The sequence below is a fragment of the Amblyomma mixtum genome, chromosome 3 (assembly GCF_055824585.1).
Source record: "Amblyomma mixtum isolate Tamu chromosome 3, ASM5582458v1, whole genome shotgun sequence".
NCBI lineage: Eukaryota > Metazoa > Arthropoda > Arachnida > Ixodida > Ixodidae > Amblyomma > Amblyomma mixtum.
Window position 1 is genome coordinate 204,400,830 of NC_143014.1, and position 26,130 is coordinate 204,426,959.

Sequence of the window (26,130 nt, forward strand, 5' to 3'; positions counted from 1 at the left end):
TCTGTCTCACCTGTGTCCTTGCGACTGCCTTGAACGTGCACAGCGTCCGGAGTCATTACACTGATTAAGGAACACCACGCTCCACTTTCATCTGCGTTGGTCAAGGCACACTCATATCCAACTTGCCTTCCGTTGTACGTAGTACGCCCACTTTCGCTGCTTAGAGAGGCAATGCTTGATGTAGCCGCTCCGCTGGTACACCCGTCGACCGAGCATAGCTTTGTCAAACCGTCTGTTGAAGGCTCTCGCTTACGTTTCCAAATGCTGCCATCCCTTCTTGTGGTTGCGGGAGCCTTTCTCATGTACGAAGGGTAGTCAGAGAAAATGCTCGGCAGAACGCCTGGTTTCAGCTATCGGTTCTTGCAATTATCTTTGAAGTCCGATGCGTTTAAATGCAGGCTGCATACTACTGAATAATTGGAAATAAAATCTGGCTCCCTGTCCTTCCTGGAAATCGCTTTGAGCCACCGTGCACGAGCGTTCAGGTCGGCGGATATCTCGTGAAACGAGACACCTGGCTCCTTTTTACGCTGACTCTGCGTGCACAATGGCACACAGCAGTACCACATAATTGCAGTATTTAGCGTTACAGAAGCCTCGAAAATCTTGGAACAAGCACGCGCACACAATAAGCACCCCGCATCACCGCGAGGGAAGGTAGTGTTAGACCTCAGCGCCTCTAGCGGCCGCCCTGACAGGGTAATAGGAAAGGGTTCGGCAGTGCTCTCGCCGCCCGTTTGACTGGTATACGAGGTCTGTTAGAAAAGTATCCGACCTTTGGCCGAAGAAAAAAAAACTGGCATAACTGGAGCGTTAGAAACCTAATAACCTTCAAAGTAGTCTCCTTGGGGGTCCATACATCTCCCAGCGGTGCTGCCATTGTTGGAAGTATTCCGAAAAGGCCCTTTTCGGAACGGATTACAGCTCTGCTGTCGTTGCAGCCATAATGCCCTTTCTTTTCTGAAATCGCGCTCCTTTCAATGGCCTCTTGATTTTAGGAAACAGCCAGAAGTCGTAGGGGGACATATCAGGAGAGTAAGGAGCCTGTTCAACTACAGGAGTCTGGTTTTTCGCCAGAAAAGTCTGAATCAAATGCGAGGAATGTGCAGGAGCAATGCCGCGAGGGATGCGCCAATTTCTTGTTGACCTCAATTCCTATCTCTTGCGCCGCACAGCATTACGTAGGCGATGGAGGACATCTCTGTAGTACTCTTTAGTGATTCTTTGATCCTGTGGGGTGCGTACTCGTGGTGTGCCACACAGAGGGAGTAAAAAAGCAGTCAGCATCACTTTGACATTGCTGCGCACTTGGCGGGCCTTCTTTGGTCTTGGTGACGTGGAATGCTTCCTCTGTGACGACTGGGATTTGGTTTCCGGGTCGTACCCGTACACCCAAGACTCGTCACTAGTGATTACGGCGTCGGTGAAGTCAGGGTAACTGTGGAATCCAACATCTCCTGTGAGACTTCAACACGAAGCTGCTTTTTCTCCACCGTCAGGAGCTTCGGCACGAATTTCGCCGCAACTCTCTCCATGGCCAAATAAATCTTCGGTGATAATGGAATGTGCAGAAAAATTGCTGATGTCCACCTCTTCCGCAATTTCTCGGATAGCCACACAACAATCCCGCATCACCACAGCGTTCACTTCGGCAATTACCTGGTAATTAAGGCATGTTGATGGCCGACCGGAGCGTGGCTCTCTCTCCACAGATGTGCGGCCGTCTTTAAACCAGTTGCACCACTGCTTAATCTGTGTGCTGTTCATAGCATCATCACCGAAAGCCGTCTGAACATTTCGAATGGTTTCCACTTGGCTATCGCCAAGTTTCTGGCAAAATTTGAGGTAGTAGCGCTGCTCCTCTCGCTCCGCCATTTTCCTTGCAACAAAAAACCGACGAGAGCACTGCGCACTGCCTCACTCAAACGCTGCTTCCCAGCGACTGACGCTATCGGCAGGCGGGAAAAAATTCGTGCATGAGCACGAGGGTTCAAGGTCGGCTGCTGTAAGCGCGCTTGTTCCATATCCATCAGGTGTTTGCAAAAAAAAATAAAGTCGGATACTTTTCTAAGAGACCTCGTATAGTTAGAGGAGGCGTTGAAGCGCATCGGATGAGTTTCGAGAGGGTTAAAACATTATCCGTTCTGCATGAGACTAACGGCCGGCAGTCGAAAGAGATGCTGTGGCCCTTCGTGATCGCTTAGGATATGGTGAAGTACCTAGCAGATTTCGAGTGCATCTGTCTGTGACAGAAAGTGCACTGAGCAGAATGATTGGGCCCAGCTGTAGGTAGCCCTTCTTTCCAGTGAAGTGTCTGATGTTATTAAAGGCTTGTTAGACTTTGGTGTAGACAGCTACGATGAGCTCAAAACTATTTCGTTGAGGAAGTATTGGCTTTCACCGCTGGAGGTCCGCAAAAAGTATGAGTACGATCAAAGTAAGAAGTCGTACTTCGATTTTACGTATCTGTTTAAAGCCGACATATTAGAATGGTTCGAAAATGCGGAAGGTTCGGACAATCGTGACAAGGAAGTGGAGTGCATAGCTGTACAGCAGCCCTGCCAGTGTCCAACAGAGGAAGATAGTTCGTAAGCGGCGGATGTAACTGCTGTTGTAACGGCAGAAGATGCCCTGCATTCGCCAAGTGATGAAACATCTCTACCTTCGAAGAAGGTAGCCACAGCATTGGAAGATGCTATAACAGCAGTCTCGGCCATTGATATGGGAGCGGAGTTGAAGAAAAGTGGATCTCCTAGCATACGATGCACAACATACTATGTTGTGCATTGCCTCTAACAGAAATGCAAAAACCAGAGATTCTGGGTCAGTGGAACCGGACACTTATTGGAGTATGTCGAGGTTCAAAAGGCTGACACTAGTGAGTGCTGAGGCGAGCGAAGCAAATTGAGCCTGGTGCTTTCACACTGCTGCGAGCTCAGTCACAAGGTGGAAAGTAGCTGCAGTGGCAGGAACACCGTGACTGGGAGCAACGCTGAACAACAGCAGCAATTCGCTGAAACCCGCCTGGAGCATGATGAGAGCTGCCTGCCAGCACTCATGTCAGGAGAGAACAGTGGTTTGTCAGCGCCTGAAGATGCTAAGGTGCTGGACAACAGTGGAGTACAGAACCTTGAAGACAATATGTGGATTGTAGACGTCATTTCATCCAAGATGGATGAGGACGAATGTGCACTCAAAAGCGCTGAGGAGGAAGAGTGCAGGCTTGAGGAGGTTAGTAAAGACATGAAAGACAAGCTTGAGCCAGGTAGCACAAGTGAATCGGCTGACAATCAGAATGATAGTGTCAGAGAACAGGAACCTTGGCGATGCAGGCTGCAGAAGCAGTATGTACTTCCAAAGAAGCGGCAGCAGCTGCGCGAGTATTGCTCCCAAAAGATAAAAGGCAGGCATAAGAAACAGCGGTGCCGCAGAAAAGAGAGAAGGGCAAGCTCACGAAAAAGAGCTGCCACCATCGGAAGCATCAGCGTCACCGGCAAAATGGCAGCAACAACATCAGTTTCGTTGTCAGCCCTGAATCTAGCGCCGGAATCAGAGCTTAAGACAAGGCACCGCCATCAGATAAAAGGGTGAAGCACATAAGAGTGCCAAAGCAGACTGATCTGAAGCTCGGTTTGGGCTAGCTGGTAACAGTTTATTGAAAACATAGTGCAAAAAACACAGACAACACAGATGCAGCGCCTGTCCCGTCTACATCTGTGTCGTTTTTTGCAATATGTTTTCAAAAAACAGACGAATCTGGGCAGCAAACTGTAAAAAGAAACCATACAAGCATCTAATCAACAAGCGAAGGCAATTGTAAGAAAATCACGGCACGTGGTGGTACTGAACAGGCATCAGAGAGGCACTAAGCGTGCGTCTGGGGCTCGTGGTACTACATGAAGGGCACGTTGTCCAAGTAAAGCCTAAAGTTGGGCAAGTTGGTGAAGGTTTATGATGTAAAAAAATAGCACGAAGCAAACACGACATATGGACAGGATGACACATGCAAGCACTAACTCGCAGCGGAGGCTGATTGCTGAATGTATGCAATTTATACATGGCACCATGAAAAAGAGGAAAAACACGAAACAAGCAGGTTCCCCTCCGGAACCGAGTCAAAGGTTAAAAAGGAATGCATGCAGCACGTGTCACTCATCGCTTTGGAGAAGGAAATTATCTTAAAGCTGCATTGGGCCGGTCGGACGGTGGTGACTAGGCTTGCGGCGTTGACAGTCTGAGCAAGAACGGGCGAATTTGCGGACGTAGGTGTACATACCGCGCCAGTAATAACGGAGGCGAAGACGTGTATAAGTTTTGAAAGCACCGGCGTGAGCGGCTGCTGGGTCATTGTGAAAGGCGGCGCACACTTCGGAACGTAAGTGTCCCGAGATCACAAGGAGCCATTTTCGGCCGTCAGAGATATAATTGCGGCGGTACAAGAGCCCATCGCTAATCTTGAAGGGGGCAGCTTGACGGCCAAGTGCTCGCGGGGCCGAGGTGACGGAAGGGTTCGAAAGCAAGTTGAAAATAGAACCGATCCATGGTCCTTGAGCTGCTCGGTGGCCATGGTGGTCATCGATAAGGAAGCGCAGTCGACGCGGGGAGGGCAAGCAGGTTCAGTGGTCAGAGGTGAGCGTGACAAAGCATCAGCGTCGTGATGCTTCCGGCCAGAGCGATATACCACATGAATTTCATGCTCTTGAGGCGTCCATTGGGGTCCTTCAAAGTGGACAGCCAACACAATGAATGATGGTCTGTAACGACGTCGAAAGATCGGCCGTACAAGTAAGGTCGAAATTTTGCTATCGCCCAAACTTGCCAAACACTCTTTTTCAGTCACAGAGTAGTTCAACTCCGACTCTGTCAGTGTGCGACTCGCGTATGCAACAACATACTCAGCAAAGCCCGGTTTACGTTGCGCAAGGACGGCACCAATGCCAACGCCACTGGCATCTGTGTAGATTACAGTGGGCGCATTGGAGTCGAAGTGGCGTAATGTGGGCGGAGAAGTAAGCAGGCAACAAAAGGTTCTGAATGCGTCATCACAGGCAGGATTCCAGCCGCTGAGGTCGTTGCTGGCGCGAAGAAGCCTAGTCAGAGGCGCGATGATTGACTGTGAACCCCGGACCAGGACGAATTTTTCTTTAACTACGAAGTTTCTGAGAAAGCTGTATAGCTTTCCTTTGTAACCGTATGGCTGCGCTCGGGTGGACGTCAATGAGTAATTACTCCCTATTACAAATCTACTCCACCTTGGGGGTTTCCCCTTAACATTTGGTCGATTACCATTATATTTTTTATGATTCTAACGTCACGCTCCCTCCTTAGTGTAGAGCTGTGCGCCGTTTCAACCGGCGGCGGCATGGTGGTCTTTTTTAGTCGGCGGCGGCGGGCGTAGCGAAGTCGCAGAAAAAGTCATGGAGGTTAGAAAGGTGAGATGCTTGACGTTCTGTCTTAAGTTTGTTTTGAAAGGAAAACTTGCGAACTTGGCAGTCACCACGATAGGCAAAACTGCTTGTCGTTGCACTTGTTCCTATGGCAGTCGCGGTTTTCTTTCTTTTTGTTACAGATGACACCACGTTCGCGCCATTTTTAAGTCACACCGTCAGACAAGGCGGCCAGGGCTCTGATCGGCAGTTCCGCCGGGAGAGGAAACCGCTTGTTGACTCCTGTTTTCAGCTGCTGAACTTGGAGCGAAATGATTTACTAGCAAGGCTATTCACTTCGCGTCAAGTGGAGCACCCTGCAACGTGCGTTGTGCATAGAACCCCTACATCGCGCGAGCCTGGTGCGAAGAACAGGCGCTTGTCAAGCCATCTTGGGGCAGACAGGGGAGAAGTGGCTTATGGTGTGTCATCGGACAGTTACAAGCACTGTGGTGTCGAGGCAGCCTGCTCGTCATGCTCCGTCAATGATGATGGGTCGGCGTGGGGCTGGGAAGCTGCGGAAGGTATTCCCGGCGTGGACGGTGTTGAAGGAGAGATGCTTCCTGCACCAAACTCCAACGGCAGCAGTCTTCTGAACTGTATGCACGGCTTTTCCACGGAGGGCGGCGTAGGTGACGCTGATGGCATCACAGAATTCAGGCAGAAGCTACAGATTTGGACAGTGCAATCAGAGTCATCTGACGCCGCGGTGACATCGCTGTTGAAAGTCATGCTGCAAAGAGGCTGCGCAAACTGCATTTAAAGGAAGTCCGTGTTCACAGCAGTACTAAGTTGTACTGTAACTGCTGTTGGAGCAGAAGCAATAGCATAGAAGTATCCAGGAAATATCTTGAAAGCATTGATAACTTTGCATCGCAGCCTTTTGAGATACACTGGTTGGTCTAGCAAGAGATGTCTGCCACTTTTTACCAAAACTGTTGCCCCTGTCACTTTATGCATTGTCTCTCGAAGATGTTAATACAAAATGAAAAGGGGTTAAGAACAGTTACCACATCTATTAAGACTGTAAATGAAAAGTTCTGTTTATTCTGCGGCCAGATCATTTATTTGATTTAACAAATTGCATGAAAGGGGAGGGGTATCTTTCCAGGTTAAATCGCTTCTGTAACTTGTTTGTGCTTACTGTAGGAACTGAAATAATATGTGCATGTATCGAACACGAAAAAAATTCTGGCTTTACTAGACAAGAATTCAGGATGCTATTAAAGGCCTTATATATTTTTAATTGTGGAAACGCTTTGCACATATGCAGTAAAATACAAAAAGCATAAGCTGCTAATGTTGGCCTGCAGGTATACTGCTTTTACCAAGATTGATTCTTTTAGGTCAACACACCGGAATGCACCGAGCTGAAGAATCGGAATTTTCTCACTGAAGCACAAAATGAGCATTGTGGTCAACTCTAAACATAAATAAATATTTATGCAGTATTATTTTTCTGTGTTGTTCCTCCTAGCGTTTCTATACTAACTGAACTGATGCATTACGTGCATTCTACAGAGGTTGCTCAATCACCCATCATGACACTCTTCTCTTCCCCTTCCCCAGCGCAGAGCAGCAAGCCAGATATTCAACTTTTCGTCTGACCTCTCTGCCTTTCCAAGCAATGAACTCATCTATCTGAGGTTGCACATTTCAGCCAGTTTATTGAGGAGAGCACTTAGACCTGATCTTTTCTGGCACTGGGCATGCTAGAACTTGCTGCTAGTTTCCTGCATTGCACACTTCATATGCATGTGGAAATTTACAGCTTGGTTGTAGCTTCCAAGTGTTGCACTATATTAGCTGTCTACAGTAGCAGCTGTTATTGTTCTTGTTCTAGTGGCAGTTAGGGGTAGCTGTACATGTAATTGAACTTAAATATGAGGAACAGTTCACAGTGCTGAGTGTGAACTGCAGCGAGGCCTTCAATGTATAGTGTCCTCAATATGTACTAAATTAGTCCTTTGTTGTCCTTTTTAGGACATCCTGAGCATGTCCTAAATTCAGACAGATGTCCTGAAAACGCACTACAAAAGGCCTAGGGTGCCCTTTTGAGGATGTTCTCAAAACGTACTGGGGCCGGACAAAACGACTTGAGACCCTTTTGAGAATCATTGAAGGATATCTGAGGACAACCAAACGTCCCAGTGGAGGCATCCGGAGGACATTTTCAGGATGCCTCAGCGTTGTCTGGGCCAGTACATCTTTTTTTGTGGCGAGTGCAGTAAAGTCTCTCTTACCTTCTACCTGAATTTGTACCACAGCGAGCGGAAGGTGAGTGGGTTACGCCTACCAGTTTTGGTTCTCCGTATAGTCATACCTCGGCACCAATACAGGTGGCTCAATCACACTCACACTCACGGCCACTCGTACCCACATCCACTCAATCACACTCACAGTCATGTCCACTCACAATCACAACCACTCACTCACACTCATGACCACTCGCACTCACAACTACTCACTCGCAATCACACTCATGTCCACTTGCTCTCACAACCACTCACCTCATGACCACTCGCACTCACACTCACGTACACTTGGTCTCACAACCACTCACTCACACTCATGTCCGCTCACACTCACAGCCACTTACTCACACTCGCACTCATGCCCACTCACAACCACTCACTCACACTCGCACTCACTCACACTGGCACTCGCAAACACTCACTCACACTCACAACCACTCTCAATCATGTCCGCTCACTCTCATTCGCGTTCACTCACACTTTCCTTGTTTGCTAACAACGGGGGGGGGGGGGGGGGGGGGGGGCTTGCAGGATTTACTGCCGCGGCCGACTGCCCTCATGGCTCCCCTAGCATAGCCTGAGTCGCAAAGATGGGATGGTGAGCTGCCCAGGCTTTGTCAGGCTATAGGCCAATTTTTCACAGTTTCGACGCTCGAAGGAAGTGGCCACTCATCACGCATATTTCATGCACCGAATGCTGCTCACGTGTGCTCCCGCGCTTGCTGCTGAGACAATGACTGCCTGTTCAGCGTCAGCTAAGATGCTTAGACAAGTTTTTGAACGGTGTCCATAGGCGTGCGCAGTGTTCTCCATGAGAATGAGCCAAGTTAAAGCGCAGTGCCCCCCCCCTCCCCTCCGCTCCCCCACCCCCAACCTCCTCTCACCAAGGCCCTTACGGCCAGAACGGAGCGCAAAATGAATTATTATAAAACATTTGTTTTCATGTGACGTAATTGCAAAATATACAAGATAATATTCAGCAGTAGTTTTTATTTTAGTCTAACATCGGTAGAGGAATATAAGGTAAAGAGAGGGTAAGCTGCTGGTTTTTTTGACACTAAAAATGTGAACAAAGGGAGGGGAAAGCCTCAGGGTGCTTTTCAGCATTTCCACAAGAGGTCTTGTCTTCACCCAGACGAAGACAGCCCTCTTTTTGAAACGTTCGCAAACGCACTGTGGCTTTCCCTTCCTTGTTCGCCACGTGAGTACCGGCAGAGGAAGGCAGTTACTGCGTCGCTGAAACATCAGTGTAACATCGCGCTTCCAGAGTAATTTACATTTTCTCTAGACCCCAGAAAATGTGACAGATTTGTTTTTTGGTTACTGTCACTACAAAAAAGAACCTGAAAAGACTGCCTCAACGGGCGCCTTTTCATGAGCGCAAAAAAAAAAAAAACTTTTTTTTGGACTTCGGGAGAGCGCGGGGGAGCTTAATTTTTAACTCTTTCCTGTTCTACGGGCAGAGTCCAGTGCCGAACATGCCGGCACCCTTCGACCTGTTTATGAAAAGCTCCTGCTTCCCCTTCCGCCCACCGCCCTCAGTTTGTTCTCTATGGTCACATGTTTGGCTGTGGCGCCCTTCGGGCGGTTTATTCTCCGCTGCCTTCTCGGTACTGGCAGTTTGAACAGCAGCACTCGCTTGCGCGATAATTTTAGGCGAAACGAATACAGTCGCCCAAGCTTGATTCTTATTAGCTTTCATTCGCTTGAACTGCTTTTTTGTAGTTTTTTTAGAGCGCAGCTCTTTGGCGTCCGTTCCTGGGTTTCGCGTCGTCGTCGGCGTTGTCGTCGGCCTCGTAACCAGCTCCGCCCCCCTTTCATCCCCCCAGCGCTAGCAGCGACCGACTGATACCGCTGGATGCCGCTGACGCCGCTAGAGAGTCAAGATAACGTGACTGCATAGAACACCGTCGCCGCCATGCAGAAAGAGGAGGAAAGGGTCCCCCCCCCCCCCCCCCCCCTGTTCTTGTGTGGCGGATAGGGTGCTCTTCAGTTGCCGACGCGCCAGTTATTTCACGTAGGCCCCGGCACGTCGACGAATACGTGACCACCTTCCCACGGCTAGACCTGGTTCTTAGCGCTGCGGAAGCGAGGGTATCATATTGTTTGTGTCGGCATCGGCGGCGTTGTCCCTGAAACCAACTCCGCAGCTGGGGTTGACTCACTATCGAAAAGGTGAAACAGCTTATTTGCTGCGCTCAAATTTCGCATTAGGAAGTAACGTAATCGTCGGTAATTTTTTTTTTCAGTTGAACGGTGACTGTACTCAAGGACATTCTATTTTATATCCCTTTCCCGAGTACATAAAAATTAAGTTCGAACTGTACGTCCAACAAATCAGAAAGGGTGCGGCCAATTCGGTTGCCACCTCATATCCACTGCCGAAAATCGCCGCAGTTTCATCACAGTTGAGTTTCCCTCTCATTCTTGTAGAGGAAAATTGCGTTGATGATGATTATTGAAGGGAGCTTGACGTCTTGCAGATTCTATATTGCTCAATCACGTTGCTAGAGGACACTTATGGATAGGTTAACTTTTTATTAACATTGAGTAAAACAAAGAAAGATACAAGCAAGGAGAAAACTTATTTTGATTTCACTGACTCGTAGTTTTACGTGACGAAAGCAGCCCTCGGTCCCGCCGAAACAGCTGGTTTTAAACCCTGTGTCCCCGCTCTCGGTGGGGACAGTAGCCAATCAGGTAACACCACAAACGTCCACCCAATAAATCATTGGGAAAGGAAAACATCACCAATCAACAATTGGGAAAGGACAACGCAGCCAATGAATGATTTTTAAAAGATGATGACTCATCTCGACAAACACTGTGCAAATATGTACACTTTCCACCATCAAGATTTCAGAAGATTCTCTCTTCCTCCCGCGAGCTTCGTAAACATTCTCGATTTCCCACGGTGCAGGTTGTTTCATCCTCTGGTAAACCCAGGTTCGAGGAAAGTCACCTCAAGGCCCATCTGTTCAGTACCCTCACCTACAAACTGTCCTCATGCCTGCAGCTAGCGTGGCAATGTCCTGTCAACCACGCCTCAAACTATCAACGCGCGCCGCCACAGACACGGGACAAAAGCCACGCGACGCGATGCGACGCGGATCCACCTTGCCTCAAGAACGTGCACAGTGGGATGCGACCTAGCGTTAACCTTCCCGGAAAGGGTTTGACCTTTCCCGCGGCCGCTGTAAAAACTAGCCGTCACTTTGACGGTCACCGTTTTGTCAGTTTTGACGGGTCCTCGGCGTCATTCGGAAAAGACGGTGTCTTCGGCGTGAATCAGGGGGAGAGGGCAGAGCAACGAGGAGCGCAAAAAAATAAACAAAATTCTCGGCCTTCTGATTAGCTCTTCTTTGCAAACGTCATACGACCGATGACCTATCGCGATGAGGTCGGGTTTGGCGCGGCGCGGACTCTGCGTGCGAAGCTTTTTTGGCCTCCTCCTCGTGCGATCTTGGCGTGGTCGGTGTGTGCGGGCCTTGTTTTTTTGGTGTTCTCGCGCCATTTTGTTTTTCTGCGTTGGTGAGAAGACGGCGTGGCTTGGATTCATGGAAGCTTCTGCTGTCTCAAGCCAAGTGCGCCTGATTACGGTAGGTGTACTGCATGTTTACTATATTTGCTTACATTTTCCTTTCGGTACGTGTACGACACAAGTTCGGAGAGTCTCGTTCGAGCCGTCGCGGCGTGCACACCGCGGCGGCCGTCGTGCGTGAGCCCGTCGTGGATTCGTCTCGCGCTGTGCTCGCCCGCTTTCCTACACAAGGGTTACCATCGCTGCAAACTTTCTTCTGTGCGTTCCCTGTGAGCACGCTCCTTCCTAACGCGAAAGGTGGCCTTGTATGTTTCTACACACAGGTGAAGGGAACACGCGAGCCCGTTGCGATGCGAGCCGATCGCGCGCTTGTGGCTGTTGTAAACAACGCTGTCGCGCGGCTGGCAAGATGTGATGTGACAGCTATCACCCCATAGTGCTCCTTCGGTGCGTATTCGACTTCCGAATTAAATCGGCCTCACTGTTTTTAAAACTCTTACTGTTCCAAAAGTATAGCACGCACTCATCGTCTTGCTCAAGACATGGCCTGCATCCAGTTTTTAGAACAGCCGCAGGGGCTCGATTGACCCGCATCGCGATGATCCCGCGTGTTCGCTGCCGTATTGCTTCTAACTGTAGTAGGTGCGTTCGCCTTTCCCGTCGTTTTTTGCGGGGACATCTCGAGCACGCCTGTATCGTTTACGTGCGCGCTCTGCCGTGCCTATTTCATCTGTCCGGAACTGTTCTGCAGCTCTTCGGTCGGCAGTACTCGCCCCGGCTCCTAACGCTGCAGCCATTGCGAGGCGGCGGCGGGCGGCCCGCTGGTTGTTGTATGTTCCTGCTGCACTGGCCGTAGTTTGGCGTGATAACTCCGAATTCCGGTGCGCCAGCAGCAAGCTGTGATAGCTTCGTACAAGCGGACCCGGATTTTCTAGAACGAGCACCTTGCTAGGAATACATATTCGAAAGCAAAAGATCAGGCCAGACCAAGAGCCTTCGCTGCCCTATAACCTTAAGGGTGAACCGAGTATAATCTCTGATGTCTTTCCTATGGCACCAAGCTTGCCGTATGCGTAGTCTGTGTTAGTCTTGAAATTACACAAGAAAACTTTTAGTAGTATTACGTGCTAGTAATTTTGTTCCCATGCAGGCTCAGGTGTGGGCGACATCCACCTACTTGCCCTTGCAGTCGACAGGGAGGAGTGCATTTCCAAAACCAGTCTGGACAAGGCAGTGGGACTCCTTCTTGGAGCCTTTCTTGGTTTCAACATCTGGTATCCACCCGGCAGCCCTCTCACTATGGAACGTTTGCAGAGGTAAATGAGTATGAAATAATTAGAAAGACCCTTTCTATAAAGGTTGGTTGGAATTTCAGGATGAGTAAAAAATTTATTCAAATAATATGCGTGACTTAAAATCGAGTACTGGCTTTGTGGTCTCATATAGGGTGCTGCAATACAAGGTGCGGGACTGAAATCTTTTCTTTTGGGGATTTCTGGTTTATGCACTTGTGAGTAATCTTATAACTTGGCAGCCCTTAGCACAGTAAGCTGGCACTATTCATATCGTGCATTATCGCTTACGATGTTTATCAAATTTGTTACATGTTATTTCGTGTTCTAGCAAAAAAAAACAGCGAAAATTGAGACACAGGCCGATGAGAAGGTACACACACTACAGCCGAACTTACAGCTGATTTATTTTTGCAAGCGCATATGCAAATGAAACACTCAAGCCCAGTTGTCATTCCATTCCCGATAAAAAGCGCCACTCTTTTTCTGTGAAAAGGACAGAGAACCACTTATTCTTTTTTATAATTTGTTAGAAGTGTTTCAAGCAGTTCTTGCTAATGCCTGGACTTACCCCTGCTAATAATGTTCGTGCTGTGAAACAGGCGAGCATTTGCTACAGTCCTTCACATGCAAAGCAAGGTTGCTGCCGGTGCCTGCTTGCAACTCCTTGCCGTGTTCTCTGCAACGTTCATTCAGGCATTGCCGAGTCTGCCTGATGTATACTTTCCCACTGGACATATGGACTTAATACACAACCCTCATTACACACATTGTGAACTCCAATTGGTGGTTGGTTTTGCAGGCTGAAAACACAAACTTGATACCAAAATTTTCGGACACTCTTTCAATTCGTGGGAAATTTTATGGAAGTATGGGACAAGAAACACTCAGGTGATCCCGTTCTTCTATAAAATTTCCCATGGGCTGAAAAGAGCATCCGAAAAATTTGGTGTCAACATGGGGTTTTCAGCCCCTCATGAGCTATCTGGTCTTTTCACCCGCATCTCTGGCTGTGCAGAGAACGAGCATGCAAGACCAACCACCAAACAAGGTTCACAAAGCGTGCGGTGGTAGTTGTGTATTCAACCCCATGTGCTGTGGGAAAGTATGCATCGAGCAGGCTGGGCAATGCCTGAATGAATGCCTCAGGAAACACATTGCATGTGAGCACAGGGAGCAACCTGGCATTGCATGTGAGGGACTATAGCAAATGTCTGCCTCTGTTTCACCGCGCGAACATTACTAGCAGGTGGAAGTCCTTGCACGAGCGAGGACTGGTTGAAGCATTTTTAATCAAAAAGAATGAGCGGTCCTGCATAAGCAAGCCATTTATCCTTAGCATAGAGAAAGAGTGCCGCTTTTTGCCGGGGATGGAAAGATGATCGAACTTGATTTTTTCATTTGCATGGGTGCTTGAGCGAGAAAAAATGGCTTCAAGTACGTGGATGAGCCAAAAATGAATCATTTGTAAGTCTGCCAAAAGTGTGCGACTTCTTCTAGTCCTGTGCCACGGTTTTCAGGACATTGCAGAAAACACCTGGTATAATTGTTTATGTAATTCAAAATATCTTGGGTAATCTATGATGCTCACTCAGGCTTGAAGCAAGTAATGCGTAACTCTATCAGTTCATGTGTTGTACACCTTGTGATGGTCACGAGTGCTTTCCTCCAGAATGATGCATTGATCCGCCAGAGTTGTCCAGTTGAAAGGAATTCTTCTGATACCTTCCACTTCCAGACCTGCCTTCCCAAGACTGCCTAGATTGGGTTATGTGCCGTTGCCTGCTGATCAAAGCTTTGCCTTGAGGAAATGCGATGTGTACTCTCTTTGACAAATTAAAGTACAATAACTATGTTGCTTTCAAGTGGTAAATGTAAAGGTAACGTCGTGTATATAGCCTGAATGGTTACATTTACAAAAGGGTGATGCAATACGGGAACAAGACAGTGCACCTTTCGAACTACAGTAAAATTTTTCCACAAGGTGCGATACATTGCAGTGGTGGGCTGTCGTGGCAACTTGACAAAGCCCATGCCTTGCACGCCAGGTTAAAGAGTCGGGTTAAAATTCATTGTTGTGCATGACAGTTGAAACACAACACAGTTCATAAATAGAAGTTGGACAGATGTGTTATCTACCTTTTATAGAAAAGAGAATTATGTTTTGATTTCATTTACAAGTATTTAATGATGGCAACAAATTTGTTTCTTGTCATTTTTTGTCTTGGTGTGGCCCTTTTCTCATTGCTTCATATTGTACAATTTTGTACATATTCTTTGTGTATCATCATTGTATCTAACCTGGATATATGTTATTTTCTGTTTTTCAGGTGCCATGGTTCATGGATGTTATTGGGGGAAGCACCTAAGGTGATACAGGAGCTGCAAGTTTTGACGCCTATTTTTGTATTTCGGCAAGTAACAAAGCACTTATGAGCAATAAATACCTTCAAAGGATATCAATTTTTGCAGCATCTTTCATAAGATATTGCATAATTCAAACAACTTTAGCTTCAGAAACTAACAAAAGATGCAAGCGATTCCAGTATTCTGGGTACCCTTGATCAACGAAGGAGCAAGAGAAAGTTCAAACGGACAGAAACAAGAGTTGAGATCTTGTCAAGAATGATGACCATCAGCTCGACCTTGCTTAGGCCTGTAGCAATACACACAAATATGGACCGTAACTGTACAGAATTATAGGCTGACTGTGCAGAAAACACACCAGGCTGTTGTATTAATCTAAGTGTGCTCGAGATTGAGAAAGAAAAATTTGAAGATAGACAAATTTTTGGATGTGTGTTTTCATCTTTAAAATAATGCGTAACACAGAACAAATGGATCACAACATGGTATTTAGCTGCAACCGCTACAGATAATCCAGTTTCTTGTTACTATTTTGGCTGCATGAGCCAATTGGTTGCTGTGATGTGTAGAAGTTGTTTAGGTCGCGTGAGGCATGAAAAAAAAATTAACTGCTGATATGTCATTTGTTCTCATATCTTCGTGAATCAACACTATGTGTCAGCCATTATAGTGTAGTTTGATTCATGCCTCACGTGGAATAATCCAAATACATGTCACATGTATTGCTTGGCTGGTGAAACCGAAAGACATCAAGAAATTAACTTGTAAATTGCGGTTATGCACGGATCGCCATGCGTTGATCTATGCATTCTAATGTGACATTTTTCAAAGCGCTAAAACAAGGACGCAGATTGATATCCTTCTGCATTCTAATGTGTAACACATCGTTTGCAACAAGACTCGAAACTTAAATTTGGTGTCTGTTATTCCGAATTGATTCCACACTTTACATGAAAAGACCTCCGGCTGTCATACTGACGACATAAATGCATTTCAGGTTGACAAAAACACTGTATAATGAATAGACGCCATGCCGTCATATTGACAGCGAACCGTTTAAATGACGCCATACTGTAATATGAAAAGACATGAGGCCGTCATTTTGACGGCTCAGTTGTATTCCTAGTTGACAAGCAGAACGTCAAAATGATCAAAAACACCGTCATTTGGAAATGACGGCCGGCTGTCATTTTGACGGTTAGATACTTGGAAATAGAGCTGCCAAGATATTTACCGTCATTTTGACGGATTTTTTTTTACAGTGACGCGTAATTTCGGAATCCTCCCCTCCGCTGTCCGGCTCCCATTAACCCCCTTCTCTGCAGTTGTGCGTAGGGCAGAAAAAAAATTCAGGGGGCACTTTGACTGTCTAAAGTGCGTAGAGGCGAAAGCGTTTTCCGCAGTGCCTATGTGACACTGGTAACGTCACCACTTGATGACGTCACACATAATTGATAAAGTTGGTTGGTTGGTTGGTTTATGGGGTTTAACGTCCCAAAGCGACTAAGACTATGAGAGACGCCGTAGTGGAGGGCTCCGGAAATTTCGACCACCTGGGGTTCTTTAACGTGCACTGACATCGCACAGTACACGGGCCTCTAGAATTTCTCCTCCAAAGAAATTCCAGCCGCCGCGGCCGGGATCGGATAAAGTAATGACAAACTATTAATCAGTGATTAATTACTGATTAATGGTCAAATACTCATTAACTGATAATTAATTACACTTAAGCTTCGCCTTTAGGAGTGGAACGCGACAGCGTGTTGTAGCGCTGCCAGGCAGTCCACGGAACGCCACCACCCGTTCGGCGCGATGCCTTGCCCTTTGAACACAACGCTTTTTGAGGAAAGGAAATGGCTCAGTAATTCTCTGTCATCTCGGTGGACACCCGAACGGCACCGTACGGGAAGGGATTAAGTGGGAGTGAAAGAAGAAAGAGAAAGAGTGGCCGTAATGAAGAAACTGAAAATTGTATTTGAGGAAAGGAAATTACGCAGTAACTGTCTCGCATATCTCGGTGGACATCCGTCAAAACGCGGACACATCTGCCGACACGGCTGCCGACACGGCTGCTAACGACAGTATGAGGCATTAAAGGCTTCCGCCTTAAAAAACTCAGTGGACATTCGTTTATCGCGATCCCGGACGCGGCAGACAATGCACAGCACCATGAACTTCCCTATCACCATCGGCACGAAACAATCATTTCTGGCGCAAATTAAAACATAAAATATTACTATTTTGGACATCTCCTTGGGCGTCAAAGGCATCACCATGTCTGACGCTATGCATAAAAAAAAACACACATGCTTGATTTGCGACGCTGGGCTCCTTCAAGTGCATGATAGAAAGAAGAATCCTCTGGCGTTATATCGAAAAGCGCACCTGGTTTTCGCGTCGTTTTCGAGCCTAAGACGAGCTTGAGCAGTTCAATGGCTGGGACAAATGAGTCAGGTTAGCGCGTGGGTCCGGCTAAATCAACAAATTACGGCAACAGCAGAGCTACGCAGTGCGCACACGTGCTAAAAGTCCACTGCAGCACTCGAGATCCCATCTCACGGTAGTTATTGCCAAGAAGCGCACAGTCGTTGTTTCAGCAGTAAGCATTGTAACACTTGTGTATATGAGATGGAGCCGTGCGGGGAGCGTGGCAAGAGACATCTATCTATATTTTCAGGACTGGCAATGCGAAATTCGATAAAGGATCTCACAAAACTCGTAGCGGCTCATTTCATCCACGGAGAATCTGAGCCCGTGCCAAAGGTGAACTACAAAGGCAACGAAAGATTGCCGTTCCCGTGCCAGCGGAATCCTCTGCTTCGGTTGTTCAAAGACACCGGCATGATGCCTAATGCTGCCTCGAGCGCCCACAGTAGTGAAAAATTCAGGGGTCACTTTGGCTCTCTAAAGTGCTGCAAGGCGAAAGCGTTTCCTGGCCACTGTTTGTTTTTATTTACTTTTTTATTTTTCATATTTTGTTTTTTATTTTTTGCTCCTTTTCTTAATTTTATTGTTTTTTATTTTCACATCCAATTCTTATTTGTTTTTATTTTTGTTTATTTTCTTAGTTTTATTTTTTATTTTCTTGACTCTACTTTAATTTATTTATGAAGGCCATGCATTCACTAGATGCGCCTTTATTCATGCTGCAACCTTGAGCCTTTTAAGCAGTGACGCCGAAAGGCGGACGAATCTGCCGACGTGTCTGTCGACACTCCTGCCGACGCGTCTGTTGACACGGCTGCCGACGCGTCTGTTGACACGGCTGCCGACGCGTCTGTCGACACTCCTGCCGATGCGTCTGTCGACACGGCTGCCGACGCGTCTGTCGACACTCCTGCCGACGCGTCTGCTAACGACAGTATGAGGCATTAAAGGCTTTCGCCTTAATATTTGCTTCCCTTTGCTGTCAACAACTTGAAAATGGCTAAATTGGTACCGTCGTCGCGAAACGTACACGACCGACTTCGCTGCCGCGTCCACCCACCACTCACATCCACTCATTGCCACTCATCAATCATGTCCACTCATCACTCACCTCTACTCACACTCAAATCCACTCATTCTCACTCACACTGCATGATGACCACCGACACTCATATCCACTCACTCGCACTCACACTCACGACCATGCATTCACTCACACTCACGGACGTTAGTGTGAGTGTGAGTGAGGTGATATGAGTGCACTCATGTGTGAGTGTGCCGACCTATGCGTAGAGCTGCAGCCAAAATATCGAGAACCGCCAAAAAAAGACTTCGTGTGCACACTGCCGCCGCGCTAAGCGTAGTGCTGAGCATAGCACTGTATACCACCGTCCACAGATCGACACCCTCAAAGCGGCGGATTTTAAAGCGATGGACCAATGTCATCGGTACTTACCTGAAGACATTGCTGTGGTGTTCCTCTTTGCGTCGACGCGGTGACGTACAAATTCAACTATTCAACGTTGAGCGCCGTAAGCGGTGACAGATATGATGTTGCCACTGCAAAGTCCGCACGCCTACTGACCCTGTTGCAAAGAGCGGCGACAACTGCAGGCAGTCGGCACCCACGAACGCGCGATTTCTAACACTGGGACGCTTCTCAGCGTCTCTCCGAGCCTGCGCGTCGGCATCGTGGAGCGTGTTGTGCGTTCGGGCCGGTCAGCCACTGGGACGCTCTCAAGGAACGCCAGGCGCCCTGGCCTGCGTCCGCTTCGGTGGACACGGTTGTTGCTGCGACGCGCGTCTTTTCTTTCCTTTTTCTCTTTCCTCTGATATTTTAACTCTCCTCTATCAGCACGTGGCAGCGGCGGTGGCTCGGTTCGAGCAGTAGGCAGGCCCGTGCAATTTCCTTTTCATCCTTCTCGAGGCCCATTTTCTAAAACGCTCCTTACCTTACTAAGGGCGCCTCAAACACCGTAAGGTGACTTTATGTCAATTAGGGGCTCCTTGGTGCTTCCCTACGCTAAGGTAGCCGGCATGCTTGGGAGACTGCCCTCCTCAACTGCTCCACACTGGAGTCTCAAAGGGCTCTAGTAAAGCGGGCGCGAGACGGGGCCTCGTCGTGCGGTGTCCCGGGCTAAGGATACCGACCATGTAGCAGGGTTTTTTGACCCTCAAACTCTCTTTGCATATTAAAGTTTTTCACCACCACCGCCACCACCATGCTACGTTCGATGGAGGCGAAACGCAAGAGGCGCCCGTGTGCTGTGCGATGTCAGTGCACGTTAAAGATCTCCAGGTGGTCGAAATTATTCCGGAGACCTCCACTACGGCACCTCTTTCTCTCTTTATTCTTTCACTCCCACCTTCCTCCCTTTCCTTACGGCCCGGTTCAGGTGCCCACCGAGATACGTGAGACAGATACTGCGCCATTTCCTTTCCTCAAAAACCAATTTATTTATTTACCCCGCTCCTCTAACTGAAGGCAAGCTTCTCTGCAAAACTCTGCACGCGGTACGCTCTTTTGCGCACGCCGTGCTGCTCGCCCGCGCTCCCGCGCTGCTGTTTGAGCGCCGTTTTTATTTTTTTTATTTTTTCTGATTGCTGCCTGTGCGTGCGCGTTGGGACGCTGCTCTTCAGCTTTCCCGAACACGGCGTTCCCGAGTTCGTCCAGGTGCTACATCCCTGTGCCGCTGGAAACAGGGAATAATGCAGGCAATTCCCTTCGTCACCCAGAACGGCAGCTTTGAAAGTTACGTCAGGTTTTTGCGCCGCGCACGTGAACTTTTGCGCTGCCGTGTGTACGAGCTGCCGCGGTTGCGCGACAACGGCGTCTGGCCGATGGGCTGTACCCACTCTAGCACTGCAACGACCAGGAATTCTTGGCCCTATATTGCTTTTCCAAACAAACTGTGTGCTGGCTATTCTGCAAGAGCTGCAGATACATGCGAGTGCAGACAACAGAGGATCTCCGCTGCCGCCCGCACTTGAAAAGCTCCTCATCACGCACCGGTTTTACGGAAGTGGCGCGATGCAGACTCTGGTGGGAGATTTGGTGAATATTTCTCAGCCTGCTGTCAGCAGTAGCATTTGGGTAGTGACGTAAATGATCTGTGTGCGTCTCTGTCAAGTGCGTCCGCCTGCCGAGTGTTTCTGAAGCAAAGCCGACGATGACGAGATTTTACGGCATCGGAGGTTTCCTCGGCGTTACTGTGTGCATTGGCTGTACGCATATGCCCACAAAAAGCCCCAATAGAGACAACGCTAAAGTGTACAGGAGCAGGAAAGGTTTCTTCTCGACAAATGTGCAGGTAAGTAACATTTCCATCAAGCAATCAATCATTTTTATTTCTGCCTCCAAAAAGTGACAGAGGAGCTGCAGAAGCTGTCATAGACAGCTTGACTGAGCCAAAGCCCCCTTATACCGGGCAGCAGTGACAGGCGACGAAAAAAAACAATTCACAGTAAAACACATTGTTAACACCAAGAACAATCTTATGTCTAGTTTATACATATGTGCAATTTACATGGTCATCCGAACATCATTACATAAGTATCTTTTAGCAATACAACAACAAGCACAATGAAGAAACAATACAAATTAGAGAAAGCAAAAACGCCACTCAGTGCAGTTTAAAGGAAAAAAATCATTTTGTATCACAGTCTACGTATAAGCAACACAGTTCACGATGAGTGCAGGTAAACAAGTTGAAATTGGCAAATTTGTATGCGTTTAGAAGAGAAAGAAGTGTATATTGCAGGCGCTGTTTACCAGTATTTATGCGCAGTGTAGGCACCAACCAGGTTTCAGGCTCTCTAAAAGGGTAAATCACTTCTTTTTCTTTCAGATTTGCCAGATGTCGAATATGACATGTTATTTTTGATTTCTAGTTTAAAGCGAACACTCGGTCGATAAATCTCAATATAAATCTTTGATTTATACCAAGATTGTTCTTTGATATTTCACATCTAGTATAATTTTTGTCGTTGGCAAGAAATGCGTCTCCAGAAAAGTGCCTATTGGTTTGTGACGGGTTGTGGCAGTGTTCAACGGTACACATCCCTCAAGGATGTGCATGTCGTGTTATCCGTGGTAGCGTGTCTTGCCTTTCCGCAGCAGGCAGAAGTGCCAAACAGTATTCATATGGAAACTATGGAAGCTGTCTGGCTTTGACAGCCTATTCCTTTTCACGCGAGAGATCACACACAGCATACAGATGCACGCACAGAACATCATACACAAAAATGTTGTGAGGCAGGTGTAGGTGCACCTTTGCAGAGTAGTTTACAAAGCAAAAGGGCACACTACAGTTTCATGTATACCTGGCATTATCCACACATGCCACAAGCCTTGCAATGCCCCCATTTCCCACAGCCCTTTACCGTCAACCTAGCATGCGTGGGGCTCGGGTTGGCAGAGCTGGCTGCCCATTTAGCCTTGGTACAACTGGCCGAGGAGCTGCTGAGTGCTTAATTTGTCACTAAGTAAAGTGTTTCTCTCTCACACATGCCACAGTGGTCTGAACTTCCTTTCCTTGTTTCCTTTGCAGGTTGTCGCAGGCCCTAAACTTCAGTTCTACGACATTGTGTCAAGTTGGCCCGGTAGTGTTCACGATAACCGCATCTTCTGTAACAGCCGAGTGATGGTGAGCTACCAACAAAAGGCAGTACATGGTGTCCTTCTTGGAGATCGAGGATACGCGTGTTTGCCCTTTCTGATGGCGCCACTCAGGAACCCGCAAACTTGCGCACAGAAAAGGCAAGAGAAACAATTTTGCAGCACCAGTGTGTGATATGCTTGTGTTAATTATTTTTCATGCTCCCGGCAGGTACAACAGGAGCCATATCAAGACGTGGAACTCAGTAGAGCAAGCATTTGGAGTGTGGAAGAGGAGGTTCTTGTGCCTGGGAAAGAAGTTCGAAACGAAGACGGAGCGGTCAGCTGCCGTCGTCATGGCATGCGCAGCACTGATAACATTGCGTGTTCCCTGAGGGACCCAGTTCCAAATGGCGATGAGCCCGAAGAGGTTGACGCAGGACCATGCCCCCCTGACACCCTTCTGGGCACCCAGCTGTGACTACGACTTATTCAGCGTTGCTTCACAAACAACCAGAGTGGAGCTGGCAGTGAGACGTACTCTGATTAGAGGTAAAATTGTGTGTTAAATGCTTTGCAATTGCAAGTGAATATCAGCATGAACTGAGAATACTGCAGGAATGCTAAAATGACCTAAAGAGTTGATAAAGGGTTGAAAGACAGTGGCACAGTACTAGGTACAATGATTTTATTCAGTGCTGCTTTGCAGAGAAAGCCTCAAGTTGCTCAGCAAGTACAGCTTGCTTAAGCTTCAGCATTTTTTTCTTTTTCTCGCAACATACGCATCTTCATCTAATGAATTGCATTTCTTTTGTGCTTTTCATCAGTGTTTTGCTGCTCTTTTAGCACATGCTCGTCTACAATCATTTTCAGCCTTGATTGATGTTCAATGCACCTTTGTGTCCGCTCATCCTCTGTAGCTTGAAGCCGTGCTTTCAGGTTCTGTCGACAGAGCTTCCTCCACTGCAGCAACCCGGCCACTTTGCCGACGGTGAACCACTGGCTCGGTTCCTGTGTCGTCGCTGTGTGTAGGCCGGGGAGTTGCCTCTTCTTCTTCGGCTGTCAGCTTGGCATTGCGGACAGCAGGTGGCGGCGAGCTGTGGAGCACATCATTCACCGTTTGGCTGCCATTAGCTTGGCTGTCTTGTGTGTATTCTGCAGAAATGGTGATAAAGCATTTCAATACATTCTTCCTCAAATCAAGCAAATAAATTTCACTGAACAAAAGTAGCCCTGGTGTCTTAAGCACAAAGACTGATAGCACATCACTGTGCACAGCAGATATTTGCTGCTGTGATCTAATGTAAAGCATCAGACAAAATAAGCCACAAAAACATTACAACTACCTTTTCAGACACATGAGCTTTTTCAGCTGTGTGAGCTTGAATACTGTGACTTTACAAATGGTCTGAATCTAGCACATGCACAAGTTACAGAAAGTGGCAAAACGATTTTGATTTAGCATCAATATGATGTACTGTCGCTCTCAGTATGACTCGCAACACGCTTCAGGTGGTACGAGCTCATGTCACGAATAGATGCGAGTCGGGTGCTGCTGTAAAGTTCTGTATATAGCTGTCGAGCAGCGTACCCGCATGCTTGGTTCTGTATTTTCTATCGAACGCGCACAAGAAGAAGGTGGCCAACAGCGTCGCAGGTAATTATGATCGCGACTGTAGTGCAGTGGTAAGCTTGTTCTTATTCATTTCAGCTTTTGCGTTCATCCTGTTCATCCGGCGAAAGACACGACTTTTTGCATTGAAATACACAGCAGACACCCGACTTCCGGGAGAAGCGCTCCAACTTTCGGTAGCTTCACTCGCGCTCGTCTCGGAAAGCGGCATGGAAACATGCATGGAAAGCGGATATGGCGCTGATAGAAATCTGGTTGAATATCTACAACGTGTATATTCAGACAATGAGGTCGTAGTAACCTGGGAGGGAGAAACTACAAAACCAGCTAAAATTAAGAGAGGGCTAAGGCAGGGCTGCCCACTATCACCTCTACTTTTCATGGTATATGTGAACCAAATGGAAAAGAGGTTGGAAGAGAGTGGGGTAGGAGTTGACGTGAGTTATATGCAGGATGGTCAGAAGGTAAACCAAGTGTTGGCTGGACTGATGTATGCGGATGATATTGTTCTACTAGCAGACAAGCGAGATAGGCTGCAGGAACTAGCTAAAATCTGTGGTGAGGAGGGCAAGAGAGAAGTCAGATAATGGTCTATAATGATGAGAATGGAGACCCACTAGAAATACAAGACACTATGATAGACCATGTGAGAACTTATAAGTATCTAGGTGTATGGCTAATTGAAGGGAAAAAATATCTGGAAGAGCATGAGAGGATTCTGAAGGATAAAGGAAAAAGGAATTCAGACATTATGAAGCATAGAGCACTATGGAACTATAATAGGTATGAGGTGGTTAGAGGAGTATGGAAGGGAATCATGGTACCGGGCCTCACATTTGGAAATGCAGTCCTGTGCATGAAATCAGAAGTACAGTCAGGGCTAGAGGTCAGACAAAGAAGTGTAGGAAGGCTAGCCTTGGGAGCCCATGGGAACACTCCGAATGAGGGAGTCCAGGGAGATATGGATTGGGCGTCGTTCGAGGTTCGGGAGGCCATCAGCAAACTGAAATATGATCAGAGACTAACTCAAATGGAGGAAACAAGATGGGCAAAAAAGGTGTACAAGTATCTGTACATGAAAAGTATTAACACAAAATGGACTAATAGAACCCGAAAGCTAAGAATGAAGTATTTACGGGTGAGGGATGGGACGCAACAAAATACTAACGTGAAAGCGGAGGTAAAGGAGACGGAAAGAAGGATGTGGAAAGAAAGAATGCAGGAAAAATCGGCGCTAGGCATATATAGGACACGAAAACAGGACATCAAAAAAGAGCGATTATTCGATAATTCGCGGGGCAGTTCACTGCTTTTTGAGGCTAGGACAGGGACTCTGAGAACAAAACCGTATAGGTCCAAATTTGAAGAAGTGGATATTTTGTGCTCTGCTTGTAAAACGGAAACGGAGACCATAGAGCACTTGGTTCTGAGGTGCGCAGAACTCCGCCCAGCCCTCCCAGAGGGGGCAGCAACGGACATAGAGATAGCGCTGGGATTTACTGGGGAGGACGGGCGAGTGGATGGGAAAAGCGTGACATTGCCGAATGGGAGGTTGGAGGATTGGTGGCGGAAATCAAGGGAGGGGTGAATTTTGAGGGGAAAAGGATAGACAGATTAGGCATTGTAAGAGAGAAAGGGAAAGGAAAAATAAATCAACAATGGGGGAAGTATAGGCTAGGTGGCGAAAGCTACCGCCCGGTACAAAGGATAAAGCCATTATCATCCATCTATCTATCCATCCATGCGGCATCCAGCCACCTAGTGGAGATCAGTGATAATACGTGCGTCACTTGCAAATAAAAATATGGGTTATACAATGTTTTTAAGTACCGATAATGAAATTTTTCACTCACTCACTCGCTGACAAAATACGCAATGTCGAAGTGCTTTTGAATGCATTTGAAGCACAAGGGAGGTGGTGCGTAGCAAGTCAGAGGGGGGCTCCCGAGAGACTCGGCTGGCAACCTGGCTGACCGCAAAATCAACAGAGCTGAAATTACTGAAACCATGCAAAAACGCTAGACCACGTGTATTGTACGGTAGCGGCAAAGCGAGCTAGGCGCGTAATCCATACGCGCGTACTCGTCTGCTGAGTTTGCAGTTAACATAAGGTGCCACCATGTCGCAGGTACAACTTGTTTTTTTTTTATACGTATATATATACTATAGTAAATCAAGCGGCCAGCGTGAAAAATACGGAAAATTCTAATGCTGCTGTTGGCTTTGGACACGGATATCATGTAGCTGTTTTGTACTTGCAAGTGGTTTTCGTTGTCCTCATAATGTGTATTTTGCCCCTCCAGATCGCAGGTCCTGACCAGCATGGGAAGAATCTTCCGGACTTCCTTGCCCTCTTTAAAGAAGTCAAAGAGAAGGCGTCTGCTGTGTCTGTCGCTGTAGAAAGCCTTGCGTCTCGTGCCTGCAGCAAAGAACTGAACACGGAGGCGGTAAGTTGTTGAACAAAGAATATAAGATGTTCCCCAGTTTGCTTCATGGGGCACCACAGTGACTTGTAATTATTTGTGAACTGAAGTGAAGGTTAAATGACTGGGGCATCTCAAAAGTATGAGTTCTGAAGTTTTAATGCCCGAT

General features: G+C 47.5%; 2 protein-coding genes and 2 long non-coding RNA genes across 6 annotated transcripts in view; 2 read left to right on the forward strand and 2 right to left on the reverse strand.

Annotated features, from left to right (window-relative positions):
• LOC149353368 (uncharacterized) overlaps positions 1 to 19,075 on the reverse strand; it is a 67,888-nt gene extending 48,813 nt beyond the window's left edge. The window contains exon 1 of the mRNA XM_089577335.1: positions 18,765 to 19,075. Within this exon, the coding sequence (XP_089433461.1) occupies positions 18,765 to 18,774 (10 nt within the window). The 5' untranslated portion in view covers positions 18,775 to 19,075. The remainder of the gene's footprint in view (positions 1 to 18,764) is intronic.
• LOC149353370 (uncharacterized) lies at positions 11,175 to 14,970 on the forward strand. The gene is made up of 3 exons (XR_016289578.1): positions 11,175 to 11,280; positions 12,373 to 12,538; positions 14,845 to 14,970. It is a non-coding gene; the product is annotated as an uncharacterized LOC149353370 (long non-coding RNA).
• A 3,503-nt stretch (positions 19,076 to 22,578) lies between the features above and the next one.
• LOC149353371 (uncharacterized) lies at positions 22,579 to 25,185 on the reverse strand. Of its 2 annotated transcripts, none has more exons than XR_016290958.1 (2): positions 23,497 to 25,185; positions 22,579 to 23,060 (listed from the first exon to the last, which is right to left on the reverse strand). It is a non-coding gene; the product is annotated as an uncharacterized LOC149353371 (long non-coding RNA). The 2 variants fall into 2 exon arrangements; XR_016290959.1 differs by lacking the exon at positions 23,497 to 25,185 and adding an exon at positions 23,252 to 23,462.
• A 294-nt stretch (positions 25,186 to 25,479) lies between these two features.
• Positions 25,480 to 26,130, forward strand: part of LOC149353372 (neuroguidin) — a 37,169-nt gene continuing 36,518 nt past the window's right edge. The window contains exons 1-2 of one of the 2 annotated variants that reach the window (XM_089582506.1): positions 25,480 to 25,666; positions 25,842 to 25,985. In XM_089582506.1, coding sequence (XP_089438632.1) covers positions 25,658 to 25,666; positions 25,842 to 25,985 — 153 coding nt within the window. In that variant the 5' untranslated portion in view covers positions 25,480 to 25,657. The remainder of the gene's footprint in view (positions 25,667 to 25,841; positions 25,986 to 26,130) is intronic. The other variant, XM_089582505.1, reaches the window with a different exon arrangement.